Raw genomic sequence first — 16,327 nt, forward strand, 5'->3', positions numbered from 1 at the left:
TTTCTGGGCCATGAACGCGCTGAAAGACATCTGTCGAAATATTCCTACCGCAGTGGTTCTCACGGACCAGTGCACCGCTCTGCGAAACGCATTGAGCCGAGTATTTCCTCTCTGGACGCAACAGCTCTGTCGATGGCATCTCGCTCAAAACCTCACGAAAAAATTCAAAACTAAACTTTCAGAGGACGATTTCGACAGCGTCAACGCGGCTTACAAATCCCTGGTCAACGCCTCCACCAAAGAGACTTACGACGACTTGTTCCGAACGTTCCGAGTGCAATTCCTTGCAACCGAGAGAACTTCAGCCTGCTGGCTGTACATCGAGACGCAGATGTTGCTCGGCGATCGATTTTTGGCGCATCGTTTGTCCCACACGCTAAATTTCGGTCAAACTGCCACCTCTCGTATTGAATCGCACCACCGAGCGATCAAAAGTACCATAGGTGGGGCTGGCCAGGATTTGTTCGGTGCGGTCAACGCGGCGCTCAATCACATGCGCAGCATCCATCGGAGTATCTTCCTGAAGCATTCGACCGACGCAATCAAGAACGAGAAATGTTTCCCGCCAGCAATGGCTTTGGTAAGCAGTTTTTCGAAATAATCCGACGCAAAACTCCCCCTGCTGAATCCCAATCATACTAGCTTAAGGGGCATATCTCCCTGAACGCTCAATGGAAGATTTTCGAGGGAGCATATCGTCTGTATCAGGCCGCTCGCGCAAAGAATGAGCCTCTGCGTCAGTGTACCCGTTCCATGAAGAACTCGATGGGGCTCATTTGTCAGCATGATTTCGAGAGAATCCTGGCGCCGGATGAACTTTATCCCTTGATTCACCCCGCCTCAATTCACAGTTTCTGGCACCTGAAACAGCAACACGAATTGGAGGCCGAGGCCAAAGCAGTGGCGCTAGAACACGCTCGGAATAATGCGACAGTCGGAACATTTTTCACACACTATCCTCTTGACGAACTGCCCATAACTCCCACTGCGACAATCGAGTCGGCCCTGGTACCGATGAACGAGTATCTCGCAGCGGGCGAAATATTGCGAGAAATGTCACCCGACGCCGTGATTATCCAGGAGCCGATCTCTCGCCCGCAGTTTGTCAGAGCGCAAGCGAAGAAGAAGCGCAAGAGAGAGCTCGCCGACGTCATTCAGGGACAGGGCTCGGTGGAGGATATCGTGGTACCGCATGCGAAGAGCAACAGAATGAATACGGGGGCTGAATTGGCGGAACAGGCTGCAAAAAAAATCAAAGCTGCGGCCGCTGCAAAATTGAAGGAAAATTCCCAGGGGAAAATATCGAGAGGGTGTGGCAGGTGCAGTAAACCAGGCCACAACATTCGCACATGCCCCGAGGTGAAGGTGTCGCAGGCGTCTGCACTCATGGTAGAAGTTTCTCAGCACTCGCAAGCATCTCTGGGAGGATTTCCATCGCAACATTTCGTGGGTATCTCCCCTTTCGCCGCGCGAGCGCACGGGAATATTCCTCAGCAATATTACCCTGGAAGCCAGCCAGGACCTTCTTCAGCGCCTATCGCACCGTCATCTCAGCTCGGCCGATATTATCAGTAGAACAAAGGAGCCAAAGGACCCCTCGCGTGCGCGATATGCTTCGGATTATTTCGGGGGTTGATTTTTCTTTGTTATACTTCGTCTCGTGACTATTCTATCGCTGATCCTTTCGCTTACATTTGATGAGCCGTTTGATATCGTATTTGTTCTGGCGTGAGTAGGAGAGGGTTTGATTCCGCTGTGAACTAGCTGACGGATTGGTTCTATGAAGATCGACGATCAGGAACGTTTCATGTGAATTGAAGCGAAACGTATTGTTCTAAGTAACAAATCGACCTTCTCAGACGTCTCGAATTGGTAATAACGACGTTCGGGCCCGAGATAATACGTCGTTTAGCTTCTCATGATGTCATGAGTAGCGAAGTGATACGTCTGACGTCAAGCTATCGATTTATCGAGAATCGTCGAGTAAATTCGAATTGACACGTACGCTAAGAAGCCAAATAATATATATACTCGAACTCCCCCCTCTCGTTTTACGATTTCCCCCCCCTCTCTAACTTACTCTCTACTCTACAACCCACTCGAACATACTCGCACGCTTCGACGTACTCGCCTTCGACCTCTCGCCTTCAACCTCTCGAAATATATCAAGAACTTATTCAAGATGTCTGGTGGACGGTAAGTTCAGCGTCTCGCTCGATATCGTTCGAAATATTCCCTAATTTTTATTGCTGTAGCATTACTCGAGCTCAAAAGGAGGCCCAGAAGAAGAAGCAGGGTGCGTCCGCCGCGGCCGCCCAGCAGACGAACGCCGAGGCGTCGGGCTCCGGCGCTCAAAAGCGTCCCGCCGAGGACCTCGTGGTGATGTAACTCTTGTCTTCTTCTCCTCGATTCGCTACCTATGTTTGTCTGCTCTCGAAATATTCCGGTCGCTGATCTCTGACCGTGTTCCTCCCCTCGCATGTTTGTTCACGATATAGCGCTCCTCCTACCGCCGCCCGCCAAACCCCTCCCGATTGTTTCCGACCGATCAACCTCATCGAATGGAGCGCGGTGTTCAACATCGATGAGAAGATGTACGTGTGGGACGCCCGCTGCGCCACGGTCCAACATTGGTGGCGGAAAATTTCGAAGGACCAGAAGAAGTGGGAGACGGACAAGAAGGGAGAATTCCCTACGCCTTCACTCGATCCGTCGATGAAGGCGTTGCGGTGTTCGACCGGGGCGTATGTTGTTCTGCCAAAAGAAGGTCCTTGGGCGTGGCCTCGTGAGTTTGCTTGCGTTCTTCTCCGTTCGAAATATTCCTGACGCTTTCTTTCTGTCGTTACAGTTCAGAGCTGGCTAGGCAAGGAGGAAGACCGAAAGGAGCTCCCGGTGAAGCCGACCAAGGAATTCGAGGACTTATGCAAGGTCGGCCGAACGGGAGAAATCGACCAGCAGGAGATCAACGCGTATCTTGTGAGTTTGTTTGGTGTATTCTTCGGAATATTCCTGACGTTTTTTTTCTGACACTTCATTTCCAGGCTAAATTCAAAGGCGGCTGGAAGCTCATCTGCCCGCGCTGCAAGGAGGATTTCGGCGAGACCGACGTGGAGGGGAACGATCTCCCGGTATATTCCGGCCCGAACCAGCTCCAGATCGACTTCATCGCCGACAACGAGCAGTCGGCCAAGGCGATCGACGAGTCGCCCCTCATCATCGCGGCTCGATATGGACCGGTCGAAATTTGCCGTACGGCGTTACCCCTCACGGCTTCGTCAGCATTCGCGGCCTGCGGACCTTGCAAGACGGCGGGACACGGGTGCCAGCTAACGGTCGCTGAAGGTTGGGCGTTCGAAATCGACGACAAATCGGTCCCCGGCGTTCTTCGAGTAGCGAAGACAATTTTGCAATTCACGCAAAATTTCTGGACGAGGAAGGCCGAGCGAGAAGAAGCAGGGGAAAAAGCGTTCAAAATTTTGCGAGATATTGTTTGTCATCGCAAGACTGAGCGCGCTCCCGTTCCCGCTGCTCCCGCCGCCCCCGTCGAAGGTCAAGCCGCACCTGCCGCTGTCGTTCCCGTAGTCAATCCTACGCACGATTGTATGCCGGTGCAAGAAATCGTCGATCGTTTGGTCTGGCCGAAGAAGGAGAAGGCTGCGAACAAGGGCAAGCAGCGAGAGGAATAAACCTCTCGCAATATTTCTATAATTTTCTTATACTTGTACAACGACCTGACTCTCTTACGGCCTCGATATACCATATGCTCGAGTTACTTTCTACGCGTGAGACATCGATCGAAATAATCCTATCGTAACATTCCTCTCGTAATATTACGCGGTCTTATTTCCACCTTTACCCCACAAAAAGACCGCGTCTGTAAGAAAAATACCGCGTCCCTAACAGCTCTTGAATGTCACCAAGAAATATGGTTTTCCTGAGGTAGTTTAATGGGTCGATTCCCCACTATGACACCTTCCATGGACTAGTACGGATATGGGGCTCAGGGCCCGTCCCCGAAATAGTGTCCATGGAGGCAGAACTTGCTGGCATCCTATGAATGGTCACTGTCTTCTGAGTTTCTTTTTGACCGGCCCGACACCTCCCTTTTTTGCTTCTCGTCGAATCGATAGCTGAACGATTGGTACGACGTGAAGATCTCTCATCAACTCCACGATCGTCTTGTTACCAAAAAAACAACACACACATCACCTGGACTCGATCAAACATGGCACCCAAACACCCGCTCGTCGGCCAACCCGCACCCGCTCTCGAACTCCCTTGCATACCCGAGGGCGATCTCTACCGGTTACCCATCGGCGAAAAGGTATGCCGGCAAATCATGCCACTTCACATCCAATACCGACCTCGTCAGAATCGAGCTGATCGACCTTGCACACGACGACCTCCCCCAGCCTATAGCTCTCTTCTTCGTAAGCTTCTCCATATAGACCAGGAGCCGCTTCGGATCGACAAGCTGATGCCGACGATCTCACCTCGTGTGATGGCGATCATATACCGCAGTTCCCGCAAGCCAACACGACGGGATGTACGAAGGAAGCTTGTGCGTTCCGGGATGCCCAGACGAGCAATATAACGTTCAAGCGGCACCCCGATCTGGACGTCGTGGGGATCTCTAGTGGTGAGCTCTTCGGTCTTTGATCTTGGTTCTTTGTTCCTTCTGGTTGTATTCGGTTCGTAGCCCCAGCTGATAAGCTCATTGCTTTTCCCTTGTCTCTCTTTCAACGTACTGTCATCACGATTACGGACCGCGAACAACACCCTCATCGCATCTCACCCCATCTCATCTGACCGGCAAACAGACTCCACGGCCAAACAACAATCGTTCGCCGACCAATACAAGCTCCCTTACCGGATCATCTCGGATGCGGAGGAGAGCGCTAGGAAGGCGTATAAGGTGGACAAGGCGTTCATGGGTCTCGTACCGGGTCAGTCTAGAGTCTGGGCTGTGTTTTGCGTGTTGTGTTTTTGAGTCGGGTTGGGTTGTTGTGCTTGTCGGCGAGGTTGTTGTGCTTGCTGGCGAGGTTGTTGTGCTTGTCGGCGAGGTTGATCGGGATCGGGATGCTGATCGGTATTGTGGTATCGATTCTTGGATCGAGTTATGTTATACTGACGATTGGAATCTACTTTCTCCTCTTCATCCCCCGTCTATCTCATCTCAAAGGCCGAGCTACGTTCTTCATCGACGCTAAAGGGATCATCAGGGGTGTTTGTACGAAGAACATCGATTTCAGGCGAGTTGCCCTTTTCTTTCGCTCTCGTCCTTTCGTTTTCGTTTTTGAAGTGGGTGCTCGTCTGACATCTTGAGCTGATCTTCGCTTTACTGTCTTTTGTGCTGCTGCTGGGTCGGCATTGAACGATATACTGTGATGTACAACTACAGTGCGCATACCAAGTTCGTCGAGGAGATGTTGATCTTGGTCGAAAAGGAGGACAAGTAGGATGTAGGATGTGGGTTGTGGACGAGGTTGTCCCAAGTCGGCGGCGGCGCTTAGGTGGATCGTTGGACTAGGATGAGAGCTTGACTTATAAATATAATTCACGAACGATTTTGCATCTCGACTTTCAACTTTCAACTTTCAACTTTCCGTATGACGTGGTTACTGGTAAAACTACAGTACAAATCTTCTACTACACTAGAGAAGTGCCGGAACGACTACCAATTACCAGTCCTCCTCCTCCATCTTGGTCGAACCGGGATCGCCCTTGACGGCGAAGAATTTGCCGTTCACTTCCGGGGAGACCGAGGAGATCTTGGCGATCATGTTCTTGATGCTCTCCGGGGGTGTTAAGGGGGCCTACAGTGCCGTCCGATTACGATCAACGAGATTAGATTGAGAGGGGTTACATCAGCATCTCATGTGCTTCGTATATGGGGGAGTGTAGCAAGAGGCCAAGGACTTACGTGACCACCACCCATATCCGTCTGAACGTGACCGGGGTCAAAGGCGAGACAGGTAAACCCTTCGTCAGAGAGCTCGACCGAGTAGAGGGCGACGACCATGTTCAAGCCCGTCTGCATCATGGTGGCACGAGCGTCAGGAAGATTAGAAAGACGAGGTAGAGTTCCATTAGCCTTTAGTATATGGCGATCGGGCTGTCACCACCCCTCGGCGCTGCGCACCTTGGACATGGCATAAGGAGCCATAGGCCCGAAACTCTTCTTGACGGTCCTCGTCAACGAAGCTACCCCGCTGCTGATGAAGATGACTTTCTTGTCCTTTCCCTCACGTAAGAGCGGGAGGAAGGAGGTCGTCACCCGGATAGGGCCGAGGACGTTTGTGTCGTGCACTTTGGATATGGGGGAGAGGTCTTGCCTATAGTTATGACGGGGAACATGGTTTGTGGTAGTGAAGGAGAAGATAGGGTTAGCACTGTGTCAGGCAGTAGATATGGGGGACAAGGGGATGGCGTTCATGTGCCGTGCTCACGGTTCGGTCAGTTTAAAAGGTCCGGTGTTGATGGCGGCGTTGTTGATGAGGATGTCGATCGATTTGGTGATCTTTTTGGTCTCCTCGACGGCTTTCTACCCGATGTATAAAAGGAGATTTCGAGTCAGCAAAACACATCAGATCGAAAGACACGGATCTCAGGGCAAAGGTCTGACCCTTCCGATGCTGGATTCTTGCTGCCTTCACCCGCAGCCGGAACTCACCTTGACCTGCTCATCATCAGCCGCGTCCAACTTGATGATCTTGACGTTGTCCTTCTTCAACGCCTCGATGGCTGATCGGTCATCGCTTCGTTGATAGGCGATAACGGTGACGTTGCTGTCCTGGCTGTATTGTTTGACGAATTCGAGGCCGAGTCCTCGGTTGGCTCCGGTGACTGTAGAGTAAGTGAAGATGGCGATGAGTTTTGGGTATATGTGGGGGAACTTGGGGATGTGAATGGCTCACTGGCAATGACTTTGGACATTTTGAAGTTGTATTGACTGATTATAGTCTAGTCAAAAGAATGTACAATCTCGAAGACGGACGGAGAGACCTTCAAAAAAGACGGTCACCCTGCTATATACCCCATTACCCCTATCCGCTTGCCCGGGGAAATCATCGGCGTTCGTGAATCATACCTCCACATTATCATTACAACGTTCCGATGATAGCCCATGGACCTGCTGATGTAAGCACATGGAAGCAGCAGGGAGAAGGACCGTCTCTACGGGAATCCCCACTCTCGCTGGCATGTCCCCACATGCCACCACCACACTGCCACCCGATTGCTTCGGTCGATTGGACCGAATCGCTCAACACCGGTCCGCGCTAGCATATACAGGTCAATCCATCGAATGACGTCGATCGAGATCCAGAAATGAATACCACGCGGTGTCCTTCCGGTCTAGTTTCATCGATCAATACGTTTCAGATCACATGCAAAGAACGTTCGAATGTCCAATCGACCTATGGGAAGAACGCACGCATCAAGGGCGCCCCGGCGGGGAGTTTCTCGATGTCTTGTGATCTACGTCGTCCGTGCCAATATTGTCATATAAGTTCGCCACCCTGTCGATGTGGGGGAGGAAGAGTTCGTCCATGAACACCCGCCGATGTCCTCGCTCTGGGCTACGTTGACCGCTTCGGCGTTAATCATCTCAACGAGTTTTGACGAGCAAGCTTCAGCGATTAGCCTGAAGACAGGGGTGATTTTGGGTTGTTTGGCCTTTGGAGTGATCTTTTTAACGTCCGTTGGCTGTGGTACTGATGTGGAACGTTTCCAAAGTTGGCTCGGCCTTCTCGACCTTTCGGTCAGACACTTTCTCCAACGTTCTGATTCCGTTAGCGGATTCTTCCAGTGATATCGAAACAACAATCGAATCAGCGCTCCGCTTCATCAAGGGATGTAATTGTCCTTGAGCCTCAGTACATGCCCGGGCTGCATCAGACGCCTCGCACTTCCTCGCCAAGATGTATCGTAGCTCCGTAGGTGCAGGTGGTCCAGAGCTATTAACTCTTCGCTTCACCAGTTGCCAGGCTGGCGCAACATGGATTCAAAAAGTGCTTCAAAGGCTGAGGTCTTGAAGATAGGCGGTGGTTGCAGGAATATGCTTTGCACATCCCTGATGTGCGCCTCCTCTTCTTCAAGCGCTACGATGTAGATGCAGCGGTTCCTTCTGCTACGCTTGCCCTTATACCAAAGAACGCTACACAGATAGTTCTGTGTCTTGCCAAGGGTTAGCAGGGAAAGCTCTACCCTTTGATCCCTGCCAGGTGGTGACGATATTTGATCGATACCCTCGATTCACCCTCGATCCGTTCGCAGCATAAGTCAAGCTTGACGGAGGGTATAGCACTGTCATGCCGTTCTTTGAGTTCTGATATTCTATTCGTGGGCAACGCCCTTTAAGGAGCTTGTCATTACCGTCTGTAACTTTATTATCCGTGACTCACACCAGCCATTTCACAATTCCGCAACATTGCGATTTATGGTCCCCCAGCTTGTCGGCCGATCCACGTTTTCATGATAAGCCCATAAGGCTGTCTGCCGCGTACTGTATCTTGAAGCTATGGAGGGCCCGGAAAGTCGACCTTATCAAGAGATCACTACCGATAAACAAACGATAACGCCGCCTGTTGGAGCCCGACCGATATATCGTTGTATGAGTCCAAGCACGCACGCGGGCATGTTGCTACACATGACTGTATGCCATAAAACTGTCTGTCTACATAAGTTCCACATCTATGACTTCCTAATCTACCTGTACCTATTCCGACTCCCACGAATAAACATCCCGTATGCTGTCCTGTCTGACCTTGCCCAAGTTCTCTTGCAGCAACCGCGTGATATGCTCGGGATTGATCACCATATCCGTCCCATGTGCAGGCTCTACCACCACCGCTGCGTATGTTTGATTCAGCAAGGAGGTCTCTTCCCAGTGGCCATAGTACAAAAAGCTTGTGGGGAAGAACTCGATGACCAGCGTGTTCGGGGCGGCCCATCGATGGTTCATCATCGCGCCACCGTGGGGACCGATGATCGCCGCGACCTCCTTGGACATGTAATTTGATAACGCTCGGGTGTCGGCGAATTTGTCCTGGTCGAATTCGACTAGCTTTTCATCCAAATTTCTCTCTACTAGAGTTTGGTGGATGGCGGCCAGGAGCTCGACCTCGTTGACGACCTTGCGCCCACCGTTCTTCGCGAGGCCGTTCGAGCGCGACATGTAGAGTATCTGGAATATCAGGACGCTCGATCAGTTGCTAGGCCACAGCGGATCACGCTTGAAACGACGTCCCAGCCATGGGACATACCGTTTTCTTCTCCGCCAGGCTGACGTCAAAGTCCGGACGAGTCCAAGCGAGTTCCATCTGTTCCGCCGTCTTGAGCGACAGATACGGATGTATCAGAGGGGTCTTGCACGAGAAGAACAACCTTTCGATCGACATTTCCCCTCCCGGCGCGTGCAGCACGTGATCCTCATCGAACCCGATAGCATCCCACAGACCCTGAGCATTTCCTTCCCGCCCTGTAAGCGCTGTCAGGTTCAGGTCTCGCGTCAGGTGTTCTGCTTGAGCGGTCACATGGGTGACGCGATCGAGGAAATGCTGGAACGACCATGAATCGGAAGTGTGTGCGAGCAGCGCGTTGTCGATGGCAACGTGAGAGCTTGCTGTATCCGAAATGTTTTGAGGTTCGAAATGAAGTGCTCGTAATGAGCTTCCTGGGTTCATACATGATTGCGGTCCCCAATTGTCATATGACGTTGGAGGGGTATAGGTGACGTTGGTCAGAATCTGCGTTTCAGCCCCTGTCAATCAGCGTGCTTTCATGGCATACAAAAACGGGCAAGGATCTACTCGCAAAGTTCTGTCCATGTTGACCCTTGTACTGGAAGTAGTCCTGTCCATCGACAAGAGTCGCCCTCGCCGATATGCCTTTCGTCTCCGACATCCATCTACGCCTGTGCTCGTCCTCTGCGAAAATGGGCATCGGGATCGCAAAGTCGGGGTAAAGCAGCTCTTCGCCATAGATATCGTCGGGGTTTCCTATGCTCGCAGCGATGAACGGGGCGAAATGGGTCGGCATATTGTCGACAGGTCTATCGAGGATGATTGGCGCCCATCTTCTAGAGGTCGGATGGGTATGGTTCGGGATCTCAGGTGCTGGAGCGATTTCTTTCTTTTTCGGTGTTGTGCCGATTACAGGAGCAGCAGAACCCGAGTCCGCGCTCCAGCGATCTAATATCGCCCAGGTGAACAGACTACCGATGACGAGGCATACAGCCCATGCCTCTTTGAAGCGACGATAGACGGGACGTCGCCCTTCGGCAGGAGGGATGAAGCGGGGCAAGATGTCCTGCATGTTATCGTTGGATGTCTTTTCTTGGTAGACGGGGCAAAGAGGCCTGCCGAACGTGTGCAACTCCGGTACATCCTAGTCTTACGTGTATGTGTATTAAGAGAGAGAGCGGTGTCTTCGCACAAAGGGTCGCACGGAGGAATGAGGTTCGCCATACAACCGAATAATTCGAGGTGAAACACAGCCTCTCAAGGGTGCGGGTTGTGGCAAACACAGCTCAATACGTATGAAGATTGGAGACACAGCGTAGATCGCGACACCTTATACCGTATAATTCGTGGTCAACACAGCTTGAAGAGCTCAAGACGTGGTGACTAGGCGGTGTTTGCCATAGGCTGTGTTTTTCACGACTCATACGATTTTGACCCACACGATACACGCGCAGGCGTTGCGCAGCGCGTAGCGGGGCCCACGAACGGAACGTATTTATCAAAGCGGTCTTTCACGTCGATGTTGGTGGCTTGGCGAGATTGTTCCTGTCGTATTTCTATCCTTGTCAACTTCTTCGCTCTATCTGTCTTCGACAACTGGATCTGTTTCGCAAGTGGCGGGTCGCGGGTCCGGTCCGAGATCCGCCAATGTCAAAAGACGCGCTTGACGACACAACTTCACACTTTCGGCGTGATCTTGTTGCTCGACACTACATCGGCACCATCTCAGAGCCAGCAGGCTTAGGTCTACGGACCGATCGTCCGCCAAAGTGCACATGTCGTCTGGGACGCGATCCCGAAGGATCATTTTGCGGCGCGGACCTGTCTTACAGGCAAAGTAGGGCCATGCAAAATGAAACTTCGAAGACCGCATCAGAACCTTGTTCAGCGTGACGAAGCGGTACCGCGCAATCTTCCTGTTATTGCGCGAGTCACCCCCGCAAAGGTTGGTCTGTGCGTCTCAGATGAATGCTAATGCAGAACCTTGTCTGGATTCTACAAAGGCCACATTCTTGATTGTAATTCGACGATACAATGAGGAGCGCGTGGACAAGAATCGCAGCGCGATCGTATGCGGAACGAGGTAGGGATCTAGCTATTTTGACCAAACCTGCGAACCAACTTGACAGGCAATGGTTCTCCCTCTTCGATGTGAACCCTCAGGAACTTTTCGATGCAAGGATGAACACGAGCGTACTTGTCATCTTCCAGCAGTTTTCGCACCCTGTCTTCCAGCTCTTTCAAAGTTGGTTTGTAAATCTTGACGACCTTGTTGCCGGTGGTCTCGTGGATGCCAATATCAATCTCGTCACTAGTATCAAAGCAGAAGTGGGAGCGTCCCTTACACTTCTCCTCGTACTCATACGCCTCAGCGGTGAACTTGGGGTCATCCTTCCCTCTTTTCGCGTCAAGTGTAGCCCCCCTGCCGACTGGGCTCTTGACCATGATACCCGGGCTCTTTGCGAACTTCCGAGGCTGAGCGATAATATTGCTAGACAGTGCCGATTCTCCCCCGTCTGAGTCGTCTTGCCCATGCTCGGAGTCTGATCAGTTCGGATTTTCCAGCGTCTCAGTAAGACCTGCATCGAACTCGAGCGTTGATGCATTAGCATCCCTCGCAATTTCGTCGGGGTCGATGTCAAGACTCGAGAACAAGCGGTTCAATTGATCGCTTGACATGAGTAGAACTATCGCTGTCGTTTCTCAGTATTTGGTTCTTGTGATTGTGTTATATAGCAAAAGCTGACAAAGTGCAAATGATAAAGATGAAGCTACAATAGGTTCTGCAGAGCCATATTATATACAAATCGGGGAAAAGCAGCCGCGACCAGGACCTTGGCGATATTTCAAGGTCAGCAGGGGTATATTGAAACACGATAAAGGAAGTATTCGTCTCATACGATGTGTTGGCATGAAGGAGCTGCTGGTGGTAGTGGCGCGACTGCTATATTCGCGATCAGGTAGTTGCATAGTTATCACAGGCGGCATCGGCTGTGTGTCTCGTTGTCAACCTCCTTGAATTCCGTCTCTACGGCACTAGCCGCTTGCGCATCCTCGACTTGAAACAAGCGCTGTTCGTTTTGACAAACCGACGGCATGTATGGAATGCCCGTCGATGTGACATCTTTCGTCTATAGCAAAGTTATGATTCATCCACTCTAGCGATGAGTTGCTTGACGATTCGTGAATGGATGGAATAAATATAGATTTGTTCTATCGGGACCAGGGTCGTGGATCGCCTTCAACGCTTCATATCGTGATTATGTCTATCCTTCCACGCCGCATGACTTCTAACCTCTTGACATACCGGGTAGACCACGTACAACCTTACATGTTTACACACCATCGATCCTGAATCTCTATGCCATCAATGTCCGCGCCCGATCGCTCGCCCTCACGACCCCCAATCCTTCAGTCGGATCGGTATCGGGCCCCATCTGATCCCCCGCAGTCAACATCGCGTTCATGGCGGCGTATACTCCGACTTGATCCTTCCAGTCCTGCCTCTGCCTAACAGTCCGTCCTGTTGTTGATGTTGCAATAGTTGTTGCCGCAAGAGCGCCGTCCCGTCATCGTCGCCACGTGCACCGCCGCCAGCACCACCACCACCATCGAGTAAACCAAAAGGCAAGCCATCCTCGTTGATGAAGTCTCTGGCAATCTCACGCTCGGACAGCTCACTCAGCGGTTCTCCACACGCGCAAATGTCGCAATCCAGTTCCCGCAGCGGTTCGCGATCACGGGCGCGGAGCAAGTTGGACTGTTCATAAGTCGGCAACGCCAGGTTCTTTTTCGTGCAACAGCACTGTGGGTCCGGGTGGGAGATGAGCTCGAGGTGGTTGTTGTATACTCTCATGATGCGGGACTTACCGACAAGATGATCGTCCCCTGGGTGAGTATGGCTTTCCGTAACCTACCTGGCCCATCTTTGGGTAACGGTTTCCCCGTCGCGTCTTCCCCCCAGACCGAGAAGTAGAACTGCAAGGTAAACTCGTGCGTCACCTTGATAGGGGTGATTGTCCTACGAAAAAGATACCGCATGTCAGGAGGTCAGCTTTAGACGACCCTGCAACGTAACAAATGCTCGGGACACTCACCCCGGACACGTCGACGGCCTCAACCGGTTCTCATCCGGCATCCTCAACAACTCTTGTACGGCCATCTGGCTCCGATCCTTCTTGCTCGCCGGTCCCGGCACGCCTTCCCCTTCCCACAACGGCTCGGGCCCTCGGAGTCCTTTACTGGCAAACCACTCGTCTTGACTCTTGGGCAACTTGCCTCTTTCGAACAGCACGAGGCTCGTCGCCGGGAACAACGTCTCCCCATCCTGAGGTCGACGAGGCGAGGTAAGAGCGATGCGTTGGGTGATCGAGAGTCGAATGCACCAGACGGTCGCCAGCGGGTTGTAATCCGTCAACGACGATTGAAAGGCGATCAACCCGCTGACGGTGATCGCGTCCGTCCTCAAGCTCCAAGGCACTATCCCGAGCCCGGCGACGAGTGATCGGTTCCGAACGTCCAGAGGCAAGGATTCCCGGTTCTCCGTGGGAAGGGGGATGATCCACATTTCTTTCGACGTGATCATGTTCCCTTGGAGCCAGGGGATGTCGTCCCACTTGACCCCTCGGGGCAGGGAAGAAGCCGCGGGTTTCTTGTCGACAAACGAGTTAGGGTAGCTGTACCCTGATCCTTGTCGACTCAATACCGGGTCCATCGAGCTCGTCGGAGTTGAAGCTCCCGTCCCACCGTTATTGTTGTTGCTCGAGGCCGCCCCCGAGCCGAGCGAGAGCGAGTTGAAATCGTTCGACAGCTGCATGGGCGAGAACATGGGCGACTGTGCCGGTGAAGTCGTCATCGGCGAAGTAGGCGTCCTGTCCCCCGAATAACTCGGGCTCCGTGTACCAGACGCCGACCCTGAGCGGTAAGAAGGCATCCTCGAGTTTGTGGTCGGCTCCCTCGACCTGCCTGCTCGTGATCCTTCTCTCTGTCTTCCCGCTGAAGACCTCGAAGCTTCCCTAGACCTCCCTCCCGTCGAAGATTCCCCAAACAAGCCCAGATTGAGATTCGCGGAATGGCTCGGAGAGGGAGACCGTGTTCTCGAGGGCGAAGAAAAGAAGCTCCCGAACCTCGAGGTGGATTGCGGTTGCCCGACCAGGGTCGCTTGGATGCGGTGCGATACTCGTCCATAAGGCGTCCTATCGAACCCGGCGAGGGTCGAGGGGACGACAAAGGCGTATTCGAAGCTGCAGTGACGGATCATCATATCGTATTAGAACAACAAGTCAGCTTGGATCCGGTCCCACATTCTGTGCTGATGACTGGTGATCGACCCAGAACTTCATAGGAAGAAGCAGACGGAGAGAGGGGCAAGGATGGCGACTCTAGACTCACAGTTGCGGTCCGGCATCGATAAATATCCCCTCATTATCATGCCCATCGAAATCCATCGTGTTCTCGTAGATCACGTCGTCCTCCCACGGTCGGTCTGCAGTATAGTATAGGTACACCGGGACATGATAACACCGAGAGCACGAATCGTAGGGCCCGGAAAAAGACAAAAACGATAAAACCACAAGGAAAAAAACACTTTCAGCTACTCCTCTCCCATCATCAGGGCCAAACAAGACAACACTCCAGACCATACTCACAGCGTGAACTCACCTGGATAAGCCAACCTCGCCTCGGCGACGAACCGTAATTTCAACCCCATCGCCCTCCTCGGTTTACTCAGATTAACGACCACGAAACCCGTCAATACGAAATCATCCCTCGGTTCCCCTTCATACCCTTCTCTTCCCAATTCCTCGTTATTGGAGTTGGACTTGGGGGGCTGGATGTAATGGTTAAAATCCGACGTCCGAACGATAGCGATCGAATTAGGCCGGGTTGTGAAATCGAGAACGTGCCCCGACAGGTTGGCGTTGTGGGTGAATGGAGCTAGGGTGGATGCTATCATCTTGGGGTTGGCGTAGAAGGAGGCCATATTGAGTAGTGTTGTGTTTATGTTGTCGATTCCAGGGGGTATTTGTGGGTGTGTTATATATTATCGTGTGTAGTCGGGAACGGTATGGGATGAGGCCGGTCCGATGCGATGTGACTCAACAAGCCTATTCCAATCTGGTGGTATCGTCCCGTCCCTCGTGCTTGTGCTTGTGCTCGTGCTTATGGTTTTACTGAATCGGAAATCCCCCTCTTGCTCGTCTTCCTAATCCCTGCTCTCCTTCCTCCTGCCTCGTCCTACTGCTTGCTGCCTGGTCTGAACGCCGATGACGAACACCCCCCGCTCTCCCAATTCAATTCAATCCTCCCTTCCTACCCTCGTGTGTCCGTGTACAGCCAGAAAGGCCAAATGGTTATTTCGCAGCTCCTCGGGATCCCGGTCGATCGAGGATGATTCGCAACTTGCGACTTTCGGTATTCGCAATCAATCCCTGAGCCCTGAGGCTTGATAAGCAGGTCGAGTCAGAGGACAGGACAGATCTGATTACGCCGAGAGCTCGAACGCGCCGAGGTGACCAATGAGCTACGATCTATCTATGCAGAGGAGGAGGAGGAACAGGAGTCGAGGTCTGTGAGGGTTGTGTGTAGCTGTAGCTGTCTGATTGATTTCCGATATGCATGATGGATGGTATTATTTTCCGATAATACTCTCGCGGGACTTGTGTGTGTGTGCTTCCAGAATTTTCTCATCCGGCCATCATCATGACCATGTGATCGCTTTCGAGACATCGGAAATCATGTTCAGTCGGACGACCACCCGTGCCAAGGAGCGGGCAATCGCGGATAGTACAGGCAGGCAAGAGAGGAGAGGAGGACCAGACGGTGGAAATGTTAGTGTCCCAGCGAAAGATCGATCCGAGTCCAAGAGAGCTGGACGTGGAAACACCCCTAAAGATCGACCTGATCGACCTCGTCGGTCATATCCGACATCTCGTCCAACGTCCATGAACATTTCGGTAGCTCGGTAGAAGGTAGAAGCAGCCATCACGGGGGCCACGGGAGCAAGCAAGAGGAAGGAGGACCACGATCAGAAGGTATCGATTTGTAGCTAGTAGCTAGTAGGCAGCTTCCCTGCATCTGCT

At 52.3% G+C, this 16,327-nt stretch overlaps 6 protein-coding genes across 6 annotated transcripts; 2 read left to right on the forward strand and 4 right to left on the reverse strand.

Moving 5' to 3' along the window:
- Positions 1 to 2,182: 2,182 nt before the first annotated feature.
- On the forward strand, positions 2,183 to 3,686 carry HD553DRAFT_324370 (uncharacterized protein; the record flags this gene model as incomplete). The annotated part of the gene is made up of 5 exons (XM_046181477.1): positions 2,183 to 2,196; positions 2,256 to 2,384; positions 2,499 to 2,785; positions 2,849 to 2,976; positions 3,042 to 3,686. 5 exons carry the CDS (start codon positions 2,183 to 2,185, stop codon positions 3,684 to 3,686), a joined length of 1,203 nt encoding a protein of 400 aa, XP_046036412.1.
- A 239-nt stretch (positions 3,687 to 3,925) lies between these two features.
- On the forward strand, positions 3,926 to 5,570 carry HD553DRAFT_312431 (thioredoxin-like protein). The gene is made up of 6 exons (XM_046180099.1): positions 3,926 to 4,324; positions 4,413 to 4,430; positions 4,522 to 4,639; positions 4,821 to 4,946; positions 5,183 to 5,252; positions 5,402 to 5,570. Exons 1-6 carry the CDS (start codon positions 4,226 to 4,228, stop codon positions 5,457 to 5,459), a joined length of 489 nt encoding a protein of 162 aa, XP_046036413.1. The 5' UTR covers positions 3,926 to 4,225; the 3' UTR covers positions 5,460 to 5,570.
- On the reverse strand, positions 5,571 to 7,149 carry HD553DRAFT_350472 (uncharacterized protein). The gene is made up of 6 exons (XM_046183534.1): positions 6,918 to 7,149; positions 6,674 to 6,846; positions 6,450 to 6,544; positions 6,143 to 6,335; positions 5,924 to 6,034; positions 5,571 to 5,816 (listed from the first exon to the last, which is right to left on the reverse strand). The coding sequence occupies exons 1-6, from the start codon at positions 6,934 to 6,936 to the stop codon at positions 5,682 to 5,684; spliced, it is 726 nt and encodes a 241-aa protein (XP_046036414.1). The 5' UTR covers positions 6,937 to 7,149; the 3' UTR covers positions 5,571 to 5,681.
- Positions 7,150 to 8,719: 1,570 nt separating this feature from the next.
- HD553DRAFT_356505 (uncharacterized protein) lies at positions 8,720 to 10,317 on the reverse strand (the record flags this gene model as incomplete). The annotated part of the gene is made up of 3 exons (XM_046183853.1): positions 8,720 to 9,187; positions 9,267 to 9,763; positions 9,813 to 10,317. The coding sequence occupies 3 exons, from the start codon at positions 10,315 to 10,317 to the stop codon at positions 8,720 to 8,722; spliced, it is 1,470 nt and encodes a 489-aa protein (XP_046036415.1).
- A 507-nt stretch (positions 10,318 to 10,824) lies between these two features.
- HD553DRAFT_324374 (uncharacterized protein) lies at positions 10,825 to 11,924 on the reverse strand (the record flags this gene model as incomplete). The annotated part of the gene is made up of 4 exons (XM_046181478.1): positions 10,825 to 10,954; positions 11,000 to 11,196; positions 11,364 to 11,788; positions 11,825 to 11,924. 4 exons carry the CDS (start codon positions 11,922 to 11,924, stop codon positions 10,825 to 10,827), a joined length of 852 nt encoding a protein of 283 aa, XP_046036416.1.
- A 784-nt stretch (positions 11,925 to 12,708) lies between these two features.
- On the reverse strand, positions 12,709 to 15,228 carry HD553DRAFT_324375 (uncharacterized protein; the record flags this gene model as incomplete). The annotated part of the gene is made up of 5 exons (XM_046181479.1): positions 12,709 to 13,050; positions 13,116 to 13,266; positions 13,343 to 14,488; positions 14,637 to 14,730; positions 14,907 to 15,228. The coding sequence occupies 5 exons, from the start codon at positions 15,226 to 15,228 to the stop codon at positions 12,709 to 12,711; spliced, it is 2,055 nt and encodes a 684-aa protein (XP_046036417.1).
- Between the last annotated feature and the right edge of the window lie 1,099 nt (positions 15,229 to 16,327).

This window comes from Filobasidium floriforme, assembly GCF_021052385.1.
Source record: "Filobasidium floriforme strain CBS 6241 chromosome Unknown HD553scaffold_12, whole genome shotgun sequence".
In the NCBI taxonomy this organism is placed as follows: Eukaryota; Fungi; Basidiomycota; class Tremellomycetes; order Filobasidiales; family Filobasidiaceae; genus Filobasidium; species Filobasidium floriforme.

Excerpts from the sequence above, each read along its gene's own strand:
- HD553DRAFT_312431 (XM_046180099.1), top strand. The coding sequence starts at position 4,226 with ATGGCACCCAAACACCCGCTCGTCGGCCAACCCGCACCCGCTCTCGAA. Across the intron at positions 4,640-4,820 it reads CGTCGTGGGGATCTCTAGTG|ACTCCACGGCCAAACAACAA; the intron begins GTGAGCTCTTCG and ends ACCGGCAAACAG. Across the intron at positions 4,947-5,182 it reads GTTCATGGGTCTCGTACCGG|GCCGAGCTACGTTCTTCATC; the intron begins GTCAGTCTAGAG and ends CTCATCTCAAAG.
- HD553DRAFT_350472 (XM_046183534.1), bottom strand. Across the intron at positions 6,035-6,142 it reads CTCCTTATGCCATGTCCAAG|ACGGGCTTGAACATGGTCGT; the intron begins GTGCGCAGCGCC and ends ACCATGATGCAG. Across the intron at positions 5,817-5,923 it reads CGGATATGGGTGGTGGTCAC|GCCCCCTTAACACCCCCGGA; the intron begins GTAAGTCCTTGG and ends ACGGCACTGTAG.